The sequence below is a fragment of the Marmota flaviventris genome, chromosome 7 (assembly GCF_047511675.1).
Source record: "Marmota flaviventris isolate mMarFla1 chromosome 7, mMarFla1.hap1, whole genome shotgun sequence".
Classification (NCBI taxonomy): domain Eukaryota; kingdom Metazoa; phylum Chordata; class Mammalia; order Rodentia; family Sciuridae; genus Marmota; species Marmota flaviventris.
In genome coordinates, this window is record NC_092504.1 from 67,150,377 (window position 1) to 67,168,754 (window position 18,378).

At 37.0% G+C, this 18,378-nt stretch overlaps 1 protein-coding gene across 1 annotated transcript in view; it reads left to right on the top strand.

The window, feature by feature from the left end:
- Positions 1-18,378, top strand: part of Gpat3 (glycerol-3-phosphate acyltransferase 3) — a 60,883-nt gene that overhangs the window by 26,281 nt on the left and 16,224 nt on the right. The window contains exons 4-6 of the mRNA XM_027939822.3: positions 11,849-12,119; positions 16,700-16,774; positions 17,206-17,295. Of these exons, the coding sequence (XP_027795623.1) occupies positions 11,849-12,119; positions 16,700-16,774; positions 17,206-17,295 (436 nt within the window). The remainder of the gene's footprint in view (positions 1-11,848; positions 12,120-16,699; positions 16,775-17,205; positions 17,296-18,378) is intronic.

An 18,378-nucleotide genomic window follows, 5' to 3' on the forward strand; every position in this document is an offset into this window, starting at 1 on the left:
GTTATCCATTTGCCCAGATTTTAATTAAATTTATTTGCATAGAATGTTGTGCAGTTGTTTCTTTTGATTTCTATAATTTTCTGCTCACTTTTTTCTTTATGCATTTTTACTTTGTGTTATATGTGGGCTTTCTCTGCTGCACTTTATCCTTAATTGAATTAAGTAGTAAATAAAATAAAGTGATTAAAATAAACTTTGCCCCTTTTCATGTAGATACAAAAGTTGTAACTGAAGAATGTGCCAACTGGGCCAACATTCCTGGGGGGAGCACAAATAGTTTCATAACTATAATGCTTTTTTAAAAAATCAGCAATTATGGTTGAGCCATCATGATGGAGAAGCACCCAGACAGACCAAGGGAGACACATGTATTTTGAGCGTATTTCATGTATGAGACGGTCATGATAATTGTACCATTTTTTTTCTCCCCTTTTCATTGTATGGATCTATCATAAAGTAAGTCATGGTTCAGTTCTTCTACAGCAGCATTCCTACTACATGAGACCTATGAATCTTTTATGTATTAATTTTTTTTTTCATTGCACATTGTCTTCACATTGTCACTTTGTCATCCTTTCTACTCCTCCTGCTTTCAAGATTAGAGAAACTTCAAACTTTAAAATAACACTAAAAACACCTAACTGGCAGCAATCCTTTTAGAAAATGCATGTTCTTTTTAAATTTTTGGCAGTGCTGGGGATCAAACCCAGGGCCTTGTACATGCTCCACCATGAGCTATAGGCACGTGCTCCACCATTGAGCTATACCCACTGCCTCTAATACACAGTAGTACATTGCTAATAAGCCATCAAGTAGATAAAAGATCATTAATAATAGGTGAAATAAGCAGAAAGATGTTTAATGTGTGTTTGTGACTTTCTAATGTCTAATACTTATTATTATTCAGATGGTTCTCTTATTTTAAGTATTTTTCTGGAATTATCTGAATTTGTAGGGCGAATGGTTTAACAGATCTTTTTTTGTATCAAGAAAATGACAATGTGATTCAGAAGTAGGGGCAAATCTGAGTTTTGCAAGACCCTGAAGTGGATGTAATTTGGATACCTTCCTTAAATTACGACACAAAATTAGGAATAGCACCTTGGTGGGGGCCTATGCAGGTTAGAACCCTGAAGTTTACCCTGGCTAGATTCATGGTCAACCTGTCTTTGGCAGAAGACCTTATACTCAAACCTGGAGTCATCATGGCTGAGGATATAACAAAGTTACTTAATCTCCTTGGACCAAAAACCATAGGGGCTATTGTTTTTCTTTTTCTTTTTTTTTTTTTTTTTTTGGTATGGGGGATTGAACTCAGGGGCATTTGACCACTGCACCACATTCCCCATCCCTATTTTGCATTTTATTTAGAGACAAGGTCTCCCTGAATTGCCTAGCACCCCCATGTTGCTGAGGTTGGGTTTGAACTCATGATCCTTCTGTCTCATCCTCCTGAGCTGCTGGGATTACAGGTGTGCACCTCTGTGCCTGGCAATAGGGGCTATATTTTTTTTTTTAATAATCCTTGACTGAGTGATAGGGAGTGAGAAGGTTTGAGTAGATACCACAATAAGAACACCAACAAAATTAAGGGTGATTATCCTTTCTAAACCTTGACTATTCTGTAGATACATAGGGAAGCCACTACTGGTTTGGAGAAGATTTAAAGAGAAAGATACTGGTAGGACATTTGTGTACTAATGTTACAGAGTCCTAACTTGGTCAGAACAGCTTCCTCAAACTAAGACCTGAACTACAGAATTTAGGGGCTTTGGACCACCCACTGCCCAGGAACTGTCTCCACCCCCATTATTGCCCTCTCCCCGCAGCTCATCAGAGACCTAAAGGAAATGAAATCAAGTATGTTCTAGACTATGAGAGGTTCCTTTCCCAGCTGGGCACAGTGATGTTTTCCAGCTATTTTGGAGGCTTAGGCAGAAGGATCACATGTTCAAAGACAGCTTTGGTGATTAGAGGTGATGTGACTCTGTCTTAAAATAAGAAGGGCTGGGGAATGAGACTCAGTGGTAGAGCACAGTTGGATTCAACCGCCAATAATGCAGGGGGTGGGGGTCAAGAAAAGAAAAATTCTTCCCCAGCAAAATAAAATTTAAAAAGGTGTCTTGAGTTATAGTTTTCTGGGACAGATAATTAAATGTTCAAGTGAATTGGTAACAATACATATCCAAATTAATATTATATACAGGCATACAAGCTTGCCTGTATTAAAGTTTTCCTTCTTTACTTTTTTTAAAAAATATTTTTATTAGTTATTGATGGTTATTATTTTACTTAATTGCTTATATGTGGTGCTGAGAATCGAACCCAGTGCCTCACACATGCTAGGCAAGTGCTCTACCACTGAGCTACAACCCCAGCCCCTCCTTCTTTCTTTAATAGTAGATGAATACTGTGAAGAACTGTTACTCAGAGCTTTCTATTTGGCAAGGAAGATATGGGGATGATATGGATTTCATGGGAAAGATTTTAAATATTTGGAGTTTGTCAGAGGGCAAATGTTGACCAGCTTGATGTGGAACTTAAAGGTGTAAAATATAAGGAAGCCAAGTGCAGTGGCTCATGCCTGTAATCCCAGCAATTTGAGAGACTGAGGCAGGAGGATCTGAAGTTTGAGGCCAGTCTCAGCAATTTAGGATACCCCTATCTCAAAGAATAAAAAAGGACTGGGGTTGTAGTTTAGTGGTAAAGCACCCCCAGGTTCAATCTCCAGTCCAAAACCCAAAAACCAGAAAGTTGAGGAAGCATTTGGTTTTGTAGTCACAGAGTTGGTTTCAGATCCTGGTTCTGTTTTGCTCCAGGCACATTAATTAACTTCCCTGAACCTTAGTTTCCTCATGTATAAAATGGGGATAATCGTAGGATTATGAGAATTACTTTTGTGCATGTGTCAAGGGCTGAACATACAGCTTGACATCTGGAAACTTGTGTAAATGTCAGTTGCCTTCTAGTTTAGGAAGGAAGGTATTAAAGTATATGTGGGGAGGATAAGTATGATTGGCTAGGGTCTCTGAGATTATAGCCAGAAATTTGGAAGACTCTCAAAGTAACATTTCCCCCCTGATTTTATGTATAACTTGCATACCTTAAAATGCACATGTTAATGTTCAGCTAGGTGGATATTTACATATTTATAGACCTATGTGATTACCGCACAGATCAAAGATAGAAAGAAAGCACTGATCTCAAAGTTCTCTTTGAGATCACAGTGTATATCCATGATCCTTCAGTCCTAGCGCTCATCTCTTTTCTGATCTCTGTTATCGGTCTATCATCAAATTTTTGAAATTTAAATAAACGTAATCATACAGTATGTACTTTTTGTGTCTTTTTCTCCCCTTCAGTATAATATTTTTGAGATTTTTCCATATTGTTGCATGATTAGTATGTTTTTAAAAAATTGCTATGGAGTATTCCTTTAAACAAATACTAATAATTTGTTTATCCATTATTAGATTGATTGGAATTGTTATTTTAACTTTTAGACGTTAGGAATAATAAAGTTTCTATGAACATTGTTGTATAGATACTCTTCTGAATATCTGGGCCATAGTGTGAACTTAACTTTAATAGTGCAAAATGGTATTCCAAAATGTTTGTAATATCTCAGCAGGGATGTAGACCCCATCACTCAAATAAAAATTACCAAGAAATTGCACCTGGTCTGGTGGTCCACATGTGTAATCCCAGCAGCTTCAGAGACTGAGACAGGAGGATTACAAGTTCAAAGCCAGCCTTAGCAACTTAGCAAGGCCCTATCTCTTAATAAAAAATAAAAAGGGGTGGGGATGTGGCTCAGTGGTGAAGCACTCCTGGGTTCAATTCCTGATACCAAAATAATAATAATAGTAATAATAATAATAATAATGTAAAAATGAAGAAAAGAATTTGATCTATTTGCTTCATTTTCCTTCCCAAGATTTCCTTTGTGCAAGTATATTTTTTCATTTAAACAATTACAGATGCAATATATAAGCAATGTAGAAAGTTATAGAATGAATAAGCAATTATAACTATGTTCTCATCTTAGTGTATATCCTATTATGGAAGTGTTTTAAAGCTAATCCTAAATATTATACCTATTTACATTCTTCAGGATACATCCCCCAAAATGGACATTTAGCCTGGGGTGATGTCCAGTGTCTCAGGAAGCTGAGGCAGGAGAATTAACAATTCAAGGCCGGCCTGGACAACTTAGCGAGACCATGTATCAAAAAAAAAAAAAAAAAAAAGAATAAAAAGGACTGGGGATGTGGTTCAGTGGTAAAATACCACCAAAGGAAGAAAAAGGGACATTTAAAAAAATATTCTACTATTATACTTAACTAAAGTATTAACAATAAAATAGATTTTTAAAGAAAGCAGTGATAATAATGCAAAGGAATCAGTTTAAGAAAAGCATAGCCAAATTACCCAACTTATGTAACTTGACTAATGGCTCAGGGAATGGTTTGGACATAATATATAGAGAGTTTAGCTTTGCAGTTTAGCTAAATTTTGAAAAAAGGTAACAGAAAGTGTAGGGGAAACCCATGCAGTTGTGTTGACTGTGTAGTTGATGCAGTGTAAATTACCATATTAATGTCTGTAGCAAGTAATGAATTGGAGAAGAGGAGACTGAGATCCATGGTATGTTTCAGGGATCTGTCCTTGGTTCTGAGTTGTTAGGATGGCATAAAGATCTTTCCCATCTTACTGCAGCTTAGTATTGCTTGAACATTGGCTATGTCTGTCCTTTGGCATGGACTATTTTTGTTCTTTTTCTACAGCATGATTGGTGTGTCTCACTCCCCAACTTTAATATATAGTTGGTTATTATACCAACCAGACGAGTTCCCAGAGAGGGGAACCTTTATTCAGGACACTTGGATCCTTGGCATTCATGATGGCAAAGAATTTTAGTATGTGCCAGTTAGAGATGGATTTATTTAGAAAAGCAGACATGCATTCAAGGGAAAAGTGTTACTGATAGCTGGGTCCTTGTCCCTGATGCCAATTCAATAAAAAGGACATGGTTTTGAGAATAAAGGAAAAAGAAGTTTTATTGCTTTGCTTGCAAAGGAGAAACACAGGGACTTTTTTCCCCCAGAGATTGTGATCCTCCTCATCAGAGAAAACAGAGTTTTTTTTTTGTTGTTGTTGTTACTGGGGATTGAACTCAGGGATACTCTGTCTCTGGGCCACATCCCCAGCCCGATTTTGTATTTTACTTAGAGACAGGGTCTCATTAAGTTCTTTAGTGCCTCGCTTTTTGCTGAAGCTAGCTTTAAACTCCTGATCCTCCTGTCTCAGCCTCCCAAACTGCTGGGATTACAAGAATGCACCACCGCTCCTGGCAGAGGGTTTTTAAAGAAGTGATTCATTCCAGGTGTTGGGGTATGTGTATGTGTGTGTTGTGATTCACTTGTTAATTTGGGAGATAGTCATTTCTTATATCTTCTGGTGGCATCTCTGAAGTCTGAATTACTTGGTTCCTGTGGTGGGTGAGTGCTCAAAGAGATAAAAGATAATCCTGCTTCCCACGACCAGGTTAGGGAAAGGGAGAAGGAAAAGAGGAAAAGAAAACATGTCCATTTTAAAATAAGCCTCAGTAGCAGAGCAGCAAGGGCTGTATTCAGAGCATGAAGTGGACCACTGTTACAAATGCAGACTATCTCAAGAGAGAGATGTCTTTGGGGAAAAAGTACATTCAGCAGAGAATGTTGGCCATCCTCAGAGGGAGCGAAAGTAAGTCTCTGTGTGAGGGGTTAGTATGTAGAGAGGAGCAGTGGTTGGGGGCTGGACTAGCGGTGGAGCCAGGGTGGAGTTACTCAATTTCATACCCATTTTTCTAGGCCTTGCTTTTTGCAGGCTAGGACACCTTGCGGGGGTGTGGTCTAAGGACATGGGCCTTGTTGCTCAGGAATGCTTGTTTTGCATTTCAAAGTTCGTGGGTGTCTCTTGCGTGCCAAGAGCTTATAGGCATTTCTCTTTTGAGACTCCATACATCTTTCCTTTTCTGTACCCCCAAATTCCTTCTCAATTATGACTTTTATACTGGGCTCTTTTAAAGTTAGGCCAACTACATTTATGGACCAGGAAGGAAGTTGGGGATGGTCGGGTAGGATCTAGATCTTACTTCCTTGCCAAGGACCAGAGGGGTCTCAGAGGAACTTTTCATGCAAGGAAAAGGGCACCATTACTTACAATACTTGATGCTGAGATAGGTGAACTTCTCCCTGCCTACTCGATTAATAACCAGGGAGGGGAACAGAGGTATAACATACATAGAAAAGACTCTAAAATCATAAAGGCACAACATTGTGCATTTTCCAAAGTGATCTTATTTATTTAGATCTAGAAAGGGAACATTACTCATATCCTGAAATGTTCCCCGAATGTCTGCTTCCAATCAGTGTGGGAGTGAGGGGGTATTTTTATCAATTCCAAACCAGAATTAATTTAATAATGTTTTTTCAGAGTGATATTGTTAGGAGAGATTGTGAATTCGTGCTACTACTACTATATGCTTGCTTATGTTCTTGAGACTGGCTTATGATTGAGTAGTGCTCTTGTAAAAATATACCAGTTCAAGGTTTCCATGAGTGTTTCAAACCATGAACTTTTGACTTTTGGAACCTTGGTAGGTTAAGAGTCTACTTCTGCATATAAGCTACAGACCTCTTTTGATCTGTAGTAGACCTAATTTTTATAAATTGCTTGTTTAAAAAGCTTGCTTTACATCTAGAAAAACCTAGTGTAATTTATAAATGGGAAATTATTCCAAGAGTTCACTCAGCCAATTTAGAGTTAATTATGTTTGAGATGATTTTAACTTCTGCCTCCATTTCCATGGTCCTTTCATATCTGGTATTATTTATGTACAAGTGACTTGCTAAAGTCACAGGGGCATAGGACAACTTGTGCAATTAATCTCTCGCAATTAGATAGAAAGTGAGTTTTAATTTTCTTTTCATCCAAGCATGGACTATGTTGACTTGGCCAAAACGTTTGGTGTAAGGACAAAGTTCAAATGCTTATGGCTTTGCTTTTTAAAACTGACTTGTGAAATAGAAGGACATTTTTTTCCTAGAATCTGTGTTTGATCAGTAAGGAAATATGGATTTCTCTGAAGGATCAGGATGAATTTTTTAAAATAACTGTGTGGTCTTAATGATAACAAAACTAATATGACAATGTATCTGGGATAGTTAAAATGTTTTTATATGTATATGCATACACACATGCACTTGCTCTGCTCATGCACATTTCTTGATAAATTGTTTATCAGTAATTGTGACCTTCAATAGTGAATATATCTCCAGGAAGGAAGGAACATTGTTGTTTTTAGCAGTGCTTCTTTTGATACCTAATTTAGTAATAGTCTTCGTTTCCAGACACTGGCCTAGTACCAGAGAGCTCTTAAGCTGGTACCTGCTCTCTTACAATACAGATATTTACCTTAAGAACAACTTCAGTTCCATGTGAGCCCACCACCTCATGTGCACAGCTGAGGTGCACACCTGAGGCAGGAGGATCACAAGTTCAAAGCCAGCCTCAACATCTTAGCAAGGCCCTAGGCAACTTAGCAAGACCCTGTCTCTAAATAAAATATAAAAAAAGGTCTGGGGCTGTGGCTCAGTGGTTAAGTGCCCCTGGGTTCAATCCCTGGTACAGAAAAAGAAAAAAAAAAAAAAAAAGACAAGGAGCCTTGCTATATTTAAAGAGTCTAAGAGACTTGACATATAAATATAAGGTCTGATCTTGGGTTGAATCCTGGATGAGAAAAAAAAATTGTAGATTAGATAATTTTTATTCCATTAATGACAACCTCCTTGATTTTGATAATTGTACTATAATTAAATAAGTGAATCTCTGTATCCTGAGGAAAAGTATGCTGAAATATCTAGGGGAAAAGAATATGATGATTTCTGCAATTTATTCTAAGCGATTCAGAAAAAAATTATCTTTTTATGCATACAGACATAGAATAATAGAGCAAATGTGGCAAAATGAAAGCAATTAGTGAATTTGGGTGAAGTGCCCTATAGTTGCAAAATTTGTATATTCAATGTTTAAAAAAAAAAAGAAATCAATCTTCCATAAGGTATACCTAGGAATAGAACTGCTAAGTCATAGGGTCTGATTTTTTTTTGATTTACTACACAGCATCAAATTGTTTTCCAGTATGGTTGTGTTACAGAGCTGAGGGCTTTCAGGAAACTGAGTCAGCATGCAGACTCCCCCAACCCTAATTCTTGCAATCAAATCAGAAAAATTTCAGACGTATAACTCAGAGTAACAGGGATGAGTTTATTGAAGGGATAGGAAAAGGGAAAGGGGACATTCTCAAGGGCAGAGAGTGGGTCCTTTCAGAGAGGAGAGGGACAGTGTGCCTTTCCTGCACTTTAGTTTTATTGGGGGATCCCAGAGAAGTTTCCAGAGAGTCCTGCCCAGGTCTACTTCTTGACTTTTAACTGACAGCAGGATGCATCAGAGTTTGAAGTCCCCACTGCCATGGCAACTCTAGGTCACCTTGGTCCAGGCTGACAGGTTCTGATTGGAATTTTAAGCATAAATTCCTACAGATTTTATGGTTAATAGGAATTATCCTTATCTCCCTGAGCTTCAGAATCTTGTCTATGAAAAGGGTCATAAAGGTCTCCCCCTTCAGGGTAACTTGGGTTTCTCTTATCAATATTCGTTCAGGCCTGTAGCTGTTCTACAGATAACAGGTAGTTTGCTGAGGAATGTGACATATCCTCTCCACTTAAGCCAGGCAAGGCTGCAGGTAAATTGCTTCTTGGAAACGAAAGCATGTGGAGATTAGCATAGTGGGCCCATTTTCTAGAACTATTACCTTGAATTTGTGTTCCCACAATTTGCATCTGTCTGTCCCCTGTCAGTTGTACTAATTACATTCCTGTCATCTACATCTTCATCAACACTTGATATTATCAGGTTTAAAATTTTTATCAACCTTATGGGTATGAAATTGTATCTCATTGTGGTTTAGTTTGCATTTTTCTGATTATAATGAGGATGAACATCTTTTCAAATGTTTAGTCAATAAGGTTTAGTCTTTCTTTCTTTCTTTTTTTTTTTTTGTTTTAGATGGACACAACAACTTTACTTTATTTATTTATCTTCTTACATGATGCTGAGGATGGAACCCAGTGTCCCACTCATGCTAGGCAAGTGCTCCATCACTGAGCCACAACCCCAGCCCATTAAGGTTTAGTTTTATCTGAATCGTTTGACATATTCTTAGTCTTTTTTTTTTTTTAACTGAGTTCTCTGATTTTCTTTCTACTAACTTTTTACATGTCTTATTGTATTCTGGAAATTTATCTTTTATCAGTTAGATGCATTATTGTTGTTCATATGAATGTGTATTTTATGGTCTAGGGTTCAGTTCCAGGTGGGCAAGTACTCTACCCCTGAGCTAGATCCCCAGCCTTCCATATATTTTTGAAAAATGCTAAACTAAAATATAAAAGTGAGTTACATGTATTTGAGTTACACAGAATAAACTAGGTCAGGGAGCAGAGAAAATATTGCACATCAAGTGTGTGGAGGCCTGGGGACTGGCTTTTGTTTATAGATCTGTTCTCTTGTAACTCAGGTAAATAATGTGAAGCAACTTGAAGTTGCATTCTTATCGCTGACTCTTCTAAAGAAGAATATGTTTAGAAAGTCTGTCCTCTGTCCCTAATGTATTTCATTCAGACTTAATAAAAAACTTGTTCTTCTCTCCTACTTGTAGATGTTTTAAAAAATTGATATATTTCTAAATAATGAAACTTTTGCACTATTAGGTATTGTTCAGTACTTGGATTGAATAATCTACTCTGAGTAGTACTGCAATGTCCATAAAGTAAGAGGGTAATTCATCAGGAACACTATCTTTGTCCACCCTCTAATACTAATTAAAGATGAAGAGAGGTTATAACTGACTCCTGAAAAAGATAGCCTAATTGATCATTGAAGAATTTATTATTCTAAATCTTAAAATGATTAGATGTTAGCTTTGCATGTGGGGCAACAACCCCTCTCTCTCCAAGAAAACCCCAAACCTAAAATCACAAAATGTCAACCCTATTAGGAAACTAAAAAAATTTCCCACTCCTTTATTTTAAAAAAAGGCACCCATGATGGAGCTGGTCCAAGTCCTCTGTCCTTTTTCCTCCAGTGCATCATGCTGCCATTTCATAGGGAAAAAAAAGAAAGAAATTTTCCAATTCTTTCTATTGATGCATATATCAGATCAGTCTCCAGGGGCTTGATAATACAGGGCTCTCAGTTCTGCTCATTGATTTCCTGGTAAACTGGAAAATGAGAAAATCAAAGGGGATCTCATTTCAGGGATTTAATATCTTCATCTCCACTTCAAAAGGAAAGATTTTTCTTTGTAGCATAATGTAGGGAGTAAATTCCTCTGTGACACACCCCAGAGGAACAAAGGGGTAGTCATGTTAGGTACTGTGTACATGGTGACTCTTTCTTCTTTGAAGGTCTTCTCACTTATATTCATATTGAATCCTTAGAACTGGATGGCAGTAGTCATTTTTTAATTTACAAAAAACTAATGCTGCTTTTAAAATCTTTGAATTGTGTTCTTTTTTTGGAGGGAGGGTAATGACCAGAGATTGAACTCAGGGGAGGGGGCAGTCGGCCACTGAGCCACTGCCCAGCCCTATTTTGTATTTTATTTAGAGACCGGGTCTCACTGAGTTGCTTAGGGCCTCATTTTTGCTGAGGCTGGCTTTGAACTCAGGATCCTCCTTTCTCAGCCCCTGGAGCCACTGGGACTACAGGTGTGCGCCACTGCACCCAGCTGAATTGTGTTCTTTATGGAAAATACAATATCACTGTGGAGAAGAGAATCTAATGCCATTGCCCAAAGATAGCCACTTAATGTTTTTTTTTTTTCCCTTGGTGCTTTTCCTATGTTTATATGTTTCATGGGGTTAAACTATAGTTTAAGATTCCACTTCTTTTCACTTAGCATAAGAAGATTTATTAATAGCTGCATTAGATATCATTGCCTGGATTGATTATAATGAAGAGTACCACAAAGGACACTCTTTCCTACATTTCTTATGATTAATTCCTAGAATTAGAATTACTGATCATCAGCAAAACTATTTTTAGTTTTTCATGACAAGCCAACTTTGAAACTAGTTGCTAATAGTTTTATACTCATGTGGAATATATGTGTACCTGTATCATTTGACATTGAACTTCATCATGAAACAAAACATATTGCTGATTTGGTAATGTAAATCAGTCAGTTGCTGTCTAATTCAAATGTCTTTCAAAGAGTTTTGATTTATTTATTCGTGATTTATGTTGCTTCTATTAAATCAGTTCATGAACTTTGCTTACTTTTCTGCAGGATCCTGGGCTTTTCTTATTAAATACTTTTTATATATTAAAAACATCTATCTTTGCCATTTGTGGTAAACACCTTTTGCCATTTTACTTGGTTTTTGGCTTTATGGCTTTTATCGGGGAGACATAAGTCTTTGTTTTTACACTGTTCAGATCTTTATCTGAGCAGACTATTTCTGTGAGTTCTTTTGCCAATCGTGTAGAGAGGAAGATCAAGAGGCGAGGGTTATGGAGAACAAAAATTCCTCCATAGTTAATTGAAGTCATTGGGTAAGGACCATTTCATGCAGATACTGATTTCACCTCTCTTTCCACTGCAATCGCTGGTCTCATTTTTGCAATCTTCATGTCACCCATTAAACTTGTTTTCCTTATTCTATACAGTTAACATTGCCTCTTTGGTTGGTTGTTCTTCTGTCCTACGGCATTTTCTCATATCCTGATGCTTTCTTTTAAGGTATTATCCAAAGAGATGAGTCACCCATGGAAAAAGGGCTCTCTGGTCTGCGAGGAAGGGACTTTGAGCTGTCTGACGTGTTTTATTTCTCCAAGAAGGGATTGGAAGCCATTGTAGAAGATGAAGTGACCCAGAGGTTCTCCTCAGAGGAGCTAGTGTCATGGAATCTCCTCACAAGAACCAATATAAATTTCCAGTACATCAGTCCTCGGCTCACTATGGTGTGGGTGTTGGGCGTCATAGTACGCTATTGTGTCCTACTACCTCTGAGGTAAGTCACCTGCCTGATAATTTATTGATATAATGAGTTCACCTTTCTATTTTCATCACTTATGAATATTGTGGTACTAATTCCACCTCTTCCCGCTTAGAAACGCCACAGAATGTGGCCTCTGCATATTTTTTTCTCTAGATGAAGGTGTGTGTTCAGAATTCAATATGTAGCTTACAATCTGGATCCACTTTGTTTTTGCAGTCATAGATAATTTGAGGCTGGCTAGAAAAGGGAAGGTGGGAAGTTAGAATGAAGAGAGATGATTTGTAGTTCAATATTTACCAGAGTGTCAACCAAAATATAACATTTACCCAGAGCCACTGCCTTTCTTTGCTAGTCTGTAGTACTTCAAAGCTACCTAGGAAAGAAAAAAGTCAAGAGTGGTTATCACAGAGCCATTGGGAAGAGTTGAGTCCATTCATCCAATTCCATTATGATCATTCGTTTCCCTTATTGGCAATTTCCCTACCTGGATACCCTTCTGCTTCTAGGCTTGAGTTCTTCCTGATGAGGAGGTAACCTCAAGCCTGCTTACTGGATTCACAGTGTGGAACACAAGTGTAGAAGACCCTGGGCAGTGGGGTGAAGCAGCAGTGGCCAAGAATCTATTTAGCATGATGATGGCAAGAGTAGGCATGCCCACAGCCTTGCAGCTGATGGTCTTGCTTCATTTTCTGGGACATGGCCTTGGCATCCTCTCAACAGAGCTTTCCAGGCAGTTGCTGTCAGCCAACTAACATTGGCACAAGAGTTGAAACCTCTTTACCATCCCTAGGGTGGCTTATACTTGCCTCATTCAGATTTATTACAGCGGAAGGCTTGCTTAAGTATAGACAAGTGCTGATCTCCAAGAAGTTCTTTCTGTTTTCTTTTGTTCATATTCTCAGTGTCTCAACACTGGAGCACAGTAGTCTTTGGGAATCACTTCAGCTGTAATAACAAAGTGAACTTCAGGGATTTGCAGACACTTTTCATTTTGGTGGTACTAGGGATTGAACACAGGAGTGCTACACTGAACCACTGAGTCCACATCCTTGGCCTTTTTAATTTTTTGAGACAGAGTACCTAAGTTGCTTAGGTCCTCACTAAATTGCTGGAACTTGCAATCCTCCTGCCTCAACCTCCCTAGTCACTGGGATTACAAGTGTGCACCATAATGCTTGACTTGTCACATACAAGTATGCTTAAACCTTTTTTTAATTTTTTTTTTTGCAGGGGGGTACCAGGGAATGAACTAGGGGCACTCGACCACTCAATCATATCCCCAGCCCTATTTTGTATTTTATTTAGAGACAGGGTCTCACTGAGTTGCTTAGGACCTCACTTTTGCTGAGGCTGTCTTTGAACTTGTGATCCTCCTGCCTCAGCCTCCCAAGCTGCCAGGATTACAGGTGTGTGCCACCGTGCCCAGCCAATTTTGCTTAAAACTTAAGCTAGTGCTTCCTGTGAGGGGTTCATGTGCTCTGAGAATGCACATGACAATTCATTGTCACACAGGAAGGAAACACTAGAATTTTTGTTAGACGCTTCCATTCTTTTTATAATTAGAACTACCATTTTATTCTTAAAGAAGTGAAAGTTCAGTAAAGTTTAATATATGAATTAGTTCTTGCATATTCTGGTTCATAGATCAGGCAGTGTATCCGAGGTAACCTTGGGGAAGGGTGAGAAATTTTATAACATGGAGTGCTTAAGATGCCTCATTTGTTGTTGGTTAGACTTCACTATGCTGTGAAGGCCCAGCAAATGTGGTTATGATTCTGCTATCTAGTTTAGACTAAACTAGTGCTCACAAAAGAGATGATTGACATGAAAACTTTTGTAAATAAACCACAGATTTTAGATAGTCCTATAATGTAAATATACAGGAACAAAAGGAAAATGGCAGAATTGGTACCTACTCTGAGTACAAATCATTGTAAATGATTTGTAGAAGAAGCAAATGTGACAAATTGAGCATTTAAAAAAACAGATTATACTAAAATTAATTGTGACGGTTGCACAACTCTGACTATGCCCCAAATTGTTGAATTGGATACTTAAAAGTGTGAATCATATGTATGTGATCTGTATCTCAATAAAGCTCTTAAACAGATTGTAACTGAAAATTTGTGTCTGATCTCACTGGAAGATAACTTATCTGAACTTATCCAGGAGAATGCTCATGTTGGCTTACGTTAGGAATTTTCTGGCTTGTTAATCTAGGAAAAAAATAATTCAGTTTCAATTATTTTGAACTCAATTGCTAGACAACATTATAATGCAACCCTTTCTGATTTAATATGTAAAAAGGAGTGATTCTTATTAGGGAAAGATGAAAAACATTATTTGAAAAGTTTTACATAATTAAACAATGGTTTCATTACTGTGTTAGTGACTAACATGAAAATATGGCATCTGGTTATGACCTTCAAACTGTTATGTCAAAAGATGTTAAACCATGACTTCAGAAGATTTAACACCTTAACGAGTTATAGCTTAACATTCAAAAAGGTTATAGGTTAACACTCAAAATATAATTGATAACATTTATTATTTATAATTAATATTTTGAGTGAGAGAAAAACATTTTCTACATTAATATTTATATATAATTTTTAAATACTATGTTTAAAAAAATAAAAATATCTCTAAACTGGGCTTGGTGGCACACACCTGTAGCATCAGTGACCAGATGGGCTGAGGTAGGAGGATCTCAAGTTCAAAGCTAGCTAAGGCAACTTGTTGAGACACTGACTGAAAATAAAATTTTAAAAAATTTATATATTTTTTTACATTCTTCATATTTGCAGGTATTTTATAATGGCATTGATGTCAGTACAGTGGAATATATTGTCATTCTTAAATATACTAGGGGTACATGCTCAGATGTGTTGATAGAGTGTTTCCCCAACCAGGTTGATATTACTGCCTTAAGCTAATTTTCTATATTAAATAATCCTAAACTGATTTGTTAAATAATAAAAATGATAAGCTAGTGAGAGACAGTAACATAATTATTAGGAGCATGAATTATGGAGCCAAACTGCTGGGTTTGAAATTCTGGCTTTGCTGTCCATTGGCTCTATAACGTTAGGTAAGTTATTTAACCTTTCTTTGTCTCAGTTTCTTCATCTGTTGAATAGAGATGTTGATAATGTTATTGCCTCATGGAGTTTTTGGGATGGATAAATGTGTTAAGTACTTAGAATATTGCCTGGCACATAGTGTTAGCTGTTATTTTATCATCATCTAATGTAAGATCTGAGATGGGTTAAGATAAACTATTTTGTGCTCTCAACATCTGGTCAGGAGGTATAGATATATACAAATAAGGAGCAAACCACCTTGACACTGGAGAGATTTGCTATTGCTGACCCTGGACCTCAGGTAGCTCCCAGACCCACAGGGTCCTTCTGACTGCAATGGCGTTTCCTTCCATCAGGTTATTGATACCTTATATATTCAGCAAAACATGGGAAGGCTCTCTTGAGAACTAGAAGATACAAACAGACCTCTGGTTCGATTTGAGAGGCCAGTGAGATAATCTAAAGTTCCTGCTTTCTCATCTGACAAAGTAAAATGGTTTAAGGAATCTTATTAATAAAATACCATTAAGCTATTGATTCTTACTTTTAATCTAAATCCTATTTGCTTTAGAAGGATTTTAAATCTCAACCTCATCTTTTTGAGTAATTCTATTTGCATTTCTAGAAATAACTATTTCCTTTGTTAAAGTGATCAGAATGTACATAACAAGCACTTTTCAAAAATGAGAAAATGTCTACATGGAGATTAGAGGTATTATCAGTCACCTTGTTTTCTAATTCTAAGTCATCTTGAGCCATGCAAAGGGACAATAGTTAGCTTTGCATTAAAAGATTCCTACCTAGTGGCATGTTTTGGTGTTAGTATGAGAAAGGCTTCATAACTATCTTAGCCCTTTAATGATTACATAGATTGAACTTTAGTTTTGTTAAGAAATTTTCAGGCCCCCCCTCTCTCTATATATATAAAAGCTAATTTTCTATATTAAATAGTACTAAATATATATATATATATATATATATATATATATATATATAGAGAGAGAGAGAGAGAGAGAGAGAGAGAGAGAGAGAGAGAGAGAAAGAGTAGTTACACATATATGCTTATTACTTTGAAAGTGGTATCATATGCCACACAATTATTTCAAAACTTTGCTCTTCTCCATTCAAAATGTATCACACAACACTCAATAGAATCATGTCATAATCTTTAGCTTTATCAACTTTTTTTTGGTACTGGGGATTGAGCCCAGGGGCACATCACCACTGAACTGTATCCCCATTCCTTTTTATTTTTTTTATTTTGAGACAAGACCTCAGTAAATTGCTGAGGTTGGCCTCAAACTTGCAACCCTTCCACCTCAGCCTCCCAAGTGACTGGGATTGCTGGTGTGCAACACCATGCCCGGCCTGATATATCATATTCCATAATGAGGATGCTGTACAATTCATTTACACTTTATTTATGAATCTTTAGATTATTTCCCCTTAGGTTATTTACCTACTATTTGACAAATTTTGCATTAATTTTTCTTTTATTTTCTTTTTCAGGGTTACTCTGGCTTTTATTGGCATCAGTTTGCTGGTTATAGGAACTACACTGGTTGGGCAGTTGCCAGACGGCAGGTGAAATGTTTCCTTCCATCCAGTCATAAAATAAAACTCTCCCTTTTCCTAGCTGTGTCTACAAAGACAGTATTTGCTTAGTGCCTACATATTGCATTGAATTCATCATATCAACCCACTTTTTAGAATTCTGCTCACTTCATCTTCATACTCATTCTTTGATTTTTTTCCCATTGTGCTTCCATATAAATCAAAAGAAGTTTCTTCAAAGGAGAGAGGGAACTATTTTCTATTGGGGTTTCTATCTATTTTCTTGGTAAACTTTTGCCATCTAATACCAGATGTATCAATGAGATTGTAAGAATTGTACTGTGCTTTTTCAATGGAATAGAACACAGGATGCTGTTGTGAATGAGCACATTAAAGATTTTCTTGTATTGTTTCTTAGGAAAGCCCATTACTGCACAATAAAATGATTTTTATTCTTTCAGACTCAAAAACTGGCTGAGTGAACTGGTACATCTGACTTGCTGTCGGATCTGCGTGAGATCTCTCTCTGGCACCATCCATTATCATAACAAGTGAGTGTCCTAACTGTGCAGTTAGGAAGTTCAGACCAGGCCCTGTGCTTCTCACAGGTCAACGCTATGGGATGGGCATGTTACCCCATTTTACATGGAAGAAATGGGAGCTCTGAGACTGGTTGTGTATATATAATAAGTTTATTATATAATAAGTTTCCAGTTTTGAGCCAGTTCTGACTTAGAAAATGAAATTCACAGGCTTATGATGTTGTTGGAATCCAGGGGGTCCCTTTTTGGTTTTAGTTTTGCCACTTCTAAAATTCCATAACTGATCCTTAAAAGAAAATACTACATTCTCCTTCCCTCACCCCCAAACAAAGAGTATAAAGGTAGCTAAGGAAGGCTATTAGCTAAATGATAATTATTCTAATTGCTTTTAAATTATATTTCTGTGAATTCAATTTTAGTTAATTAAAAAATCATTGTTTTAAAAGTTTTAGAGCAAACATCTCTTTTTGGCTGACGGTGTCTTTCTGACTCATTTGTAGAAGGGAAACATTCAGAAAACCAATTGATTTTTACCATGTGTTACCAACATAAAGGCCCCTTAAAATTTTTTAAATTATGTGATTTATCTATTGGGCTATGAGTTTTAAGGTAAGAAATAGAAGAAAATCTCAGACAGAAGTATGATCAGAGGAGACATCTTCTACAGAAAACGTGCTTTAATGACATAGATAGGTGATCCTAACTTATTATAGAAGTGCTCCTAATTTTAAGGAAAATCTGCTAAAGTCATTATGTGTTTGTTTCCCTCTTCTATGAATAAGCCTGACAAAAATACTTTACTTTATTGGTGTCAACTCTCATTTAACTCTAGGGCAGAGATAGGCAAACAAAAGTATGGGCCTACAGGCCATATCTGACACTCTTTCTGTCTTTTGTAAATAAAGCTTTATTGGAACCCAGACATGCTCATTTATTTGCATATTATCTTATGTGGCCTTTGTGCCACAACAGTAGAGCTGAGTAATTGTGGCAGGGATTGTTTGGCCTGTGCAATCTGAAGTATTTACTCTTTGTCTCTTATCAAAAAAGTTTGCTGACCTCTGCTGTAGTGGGAGAAGAGGGAGGAAGCCA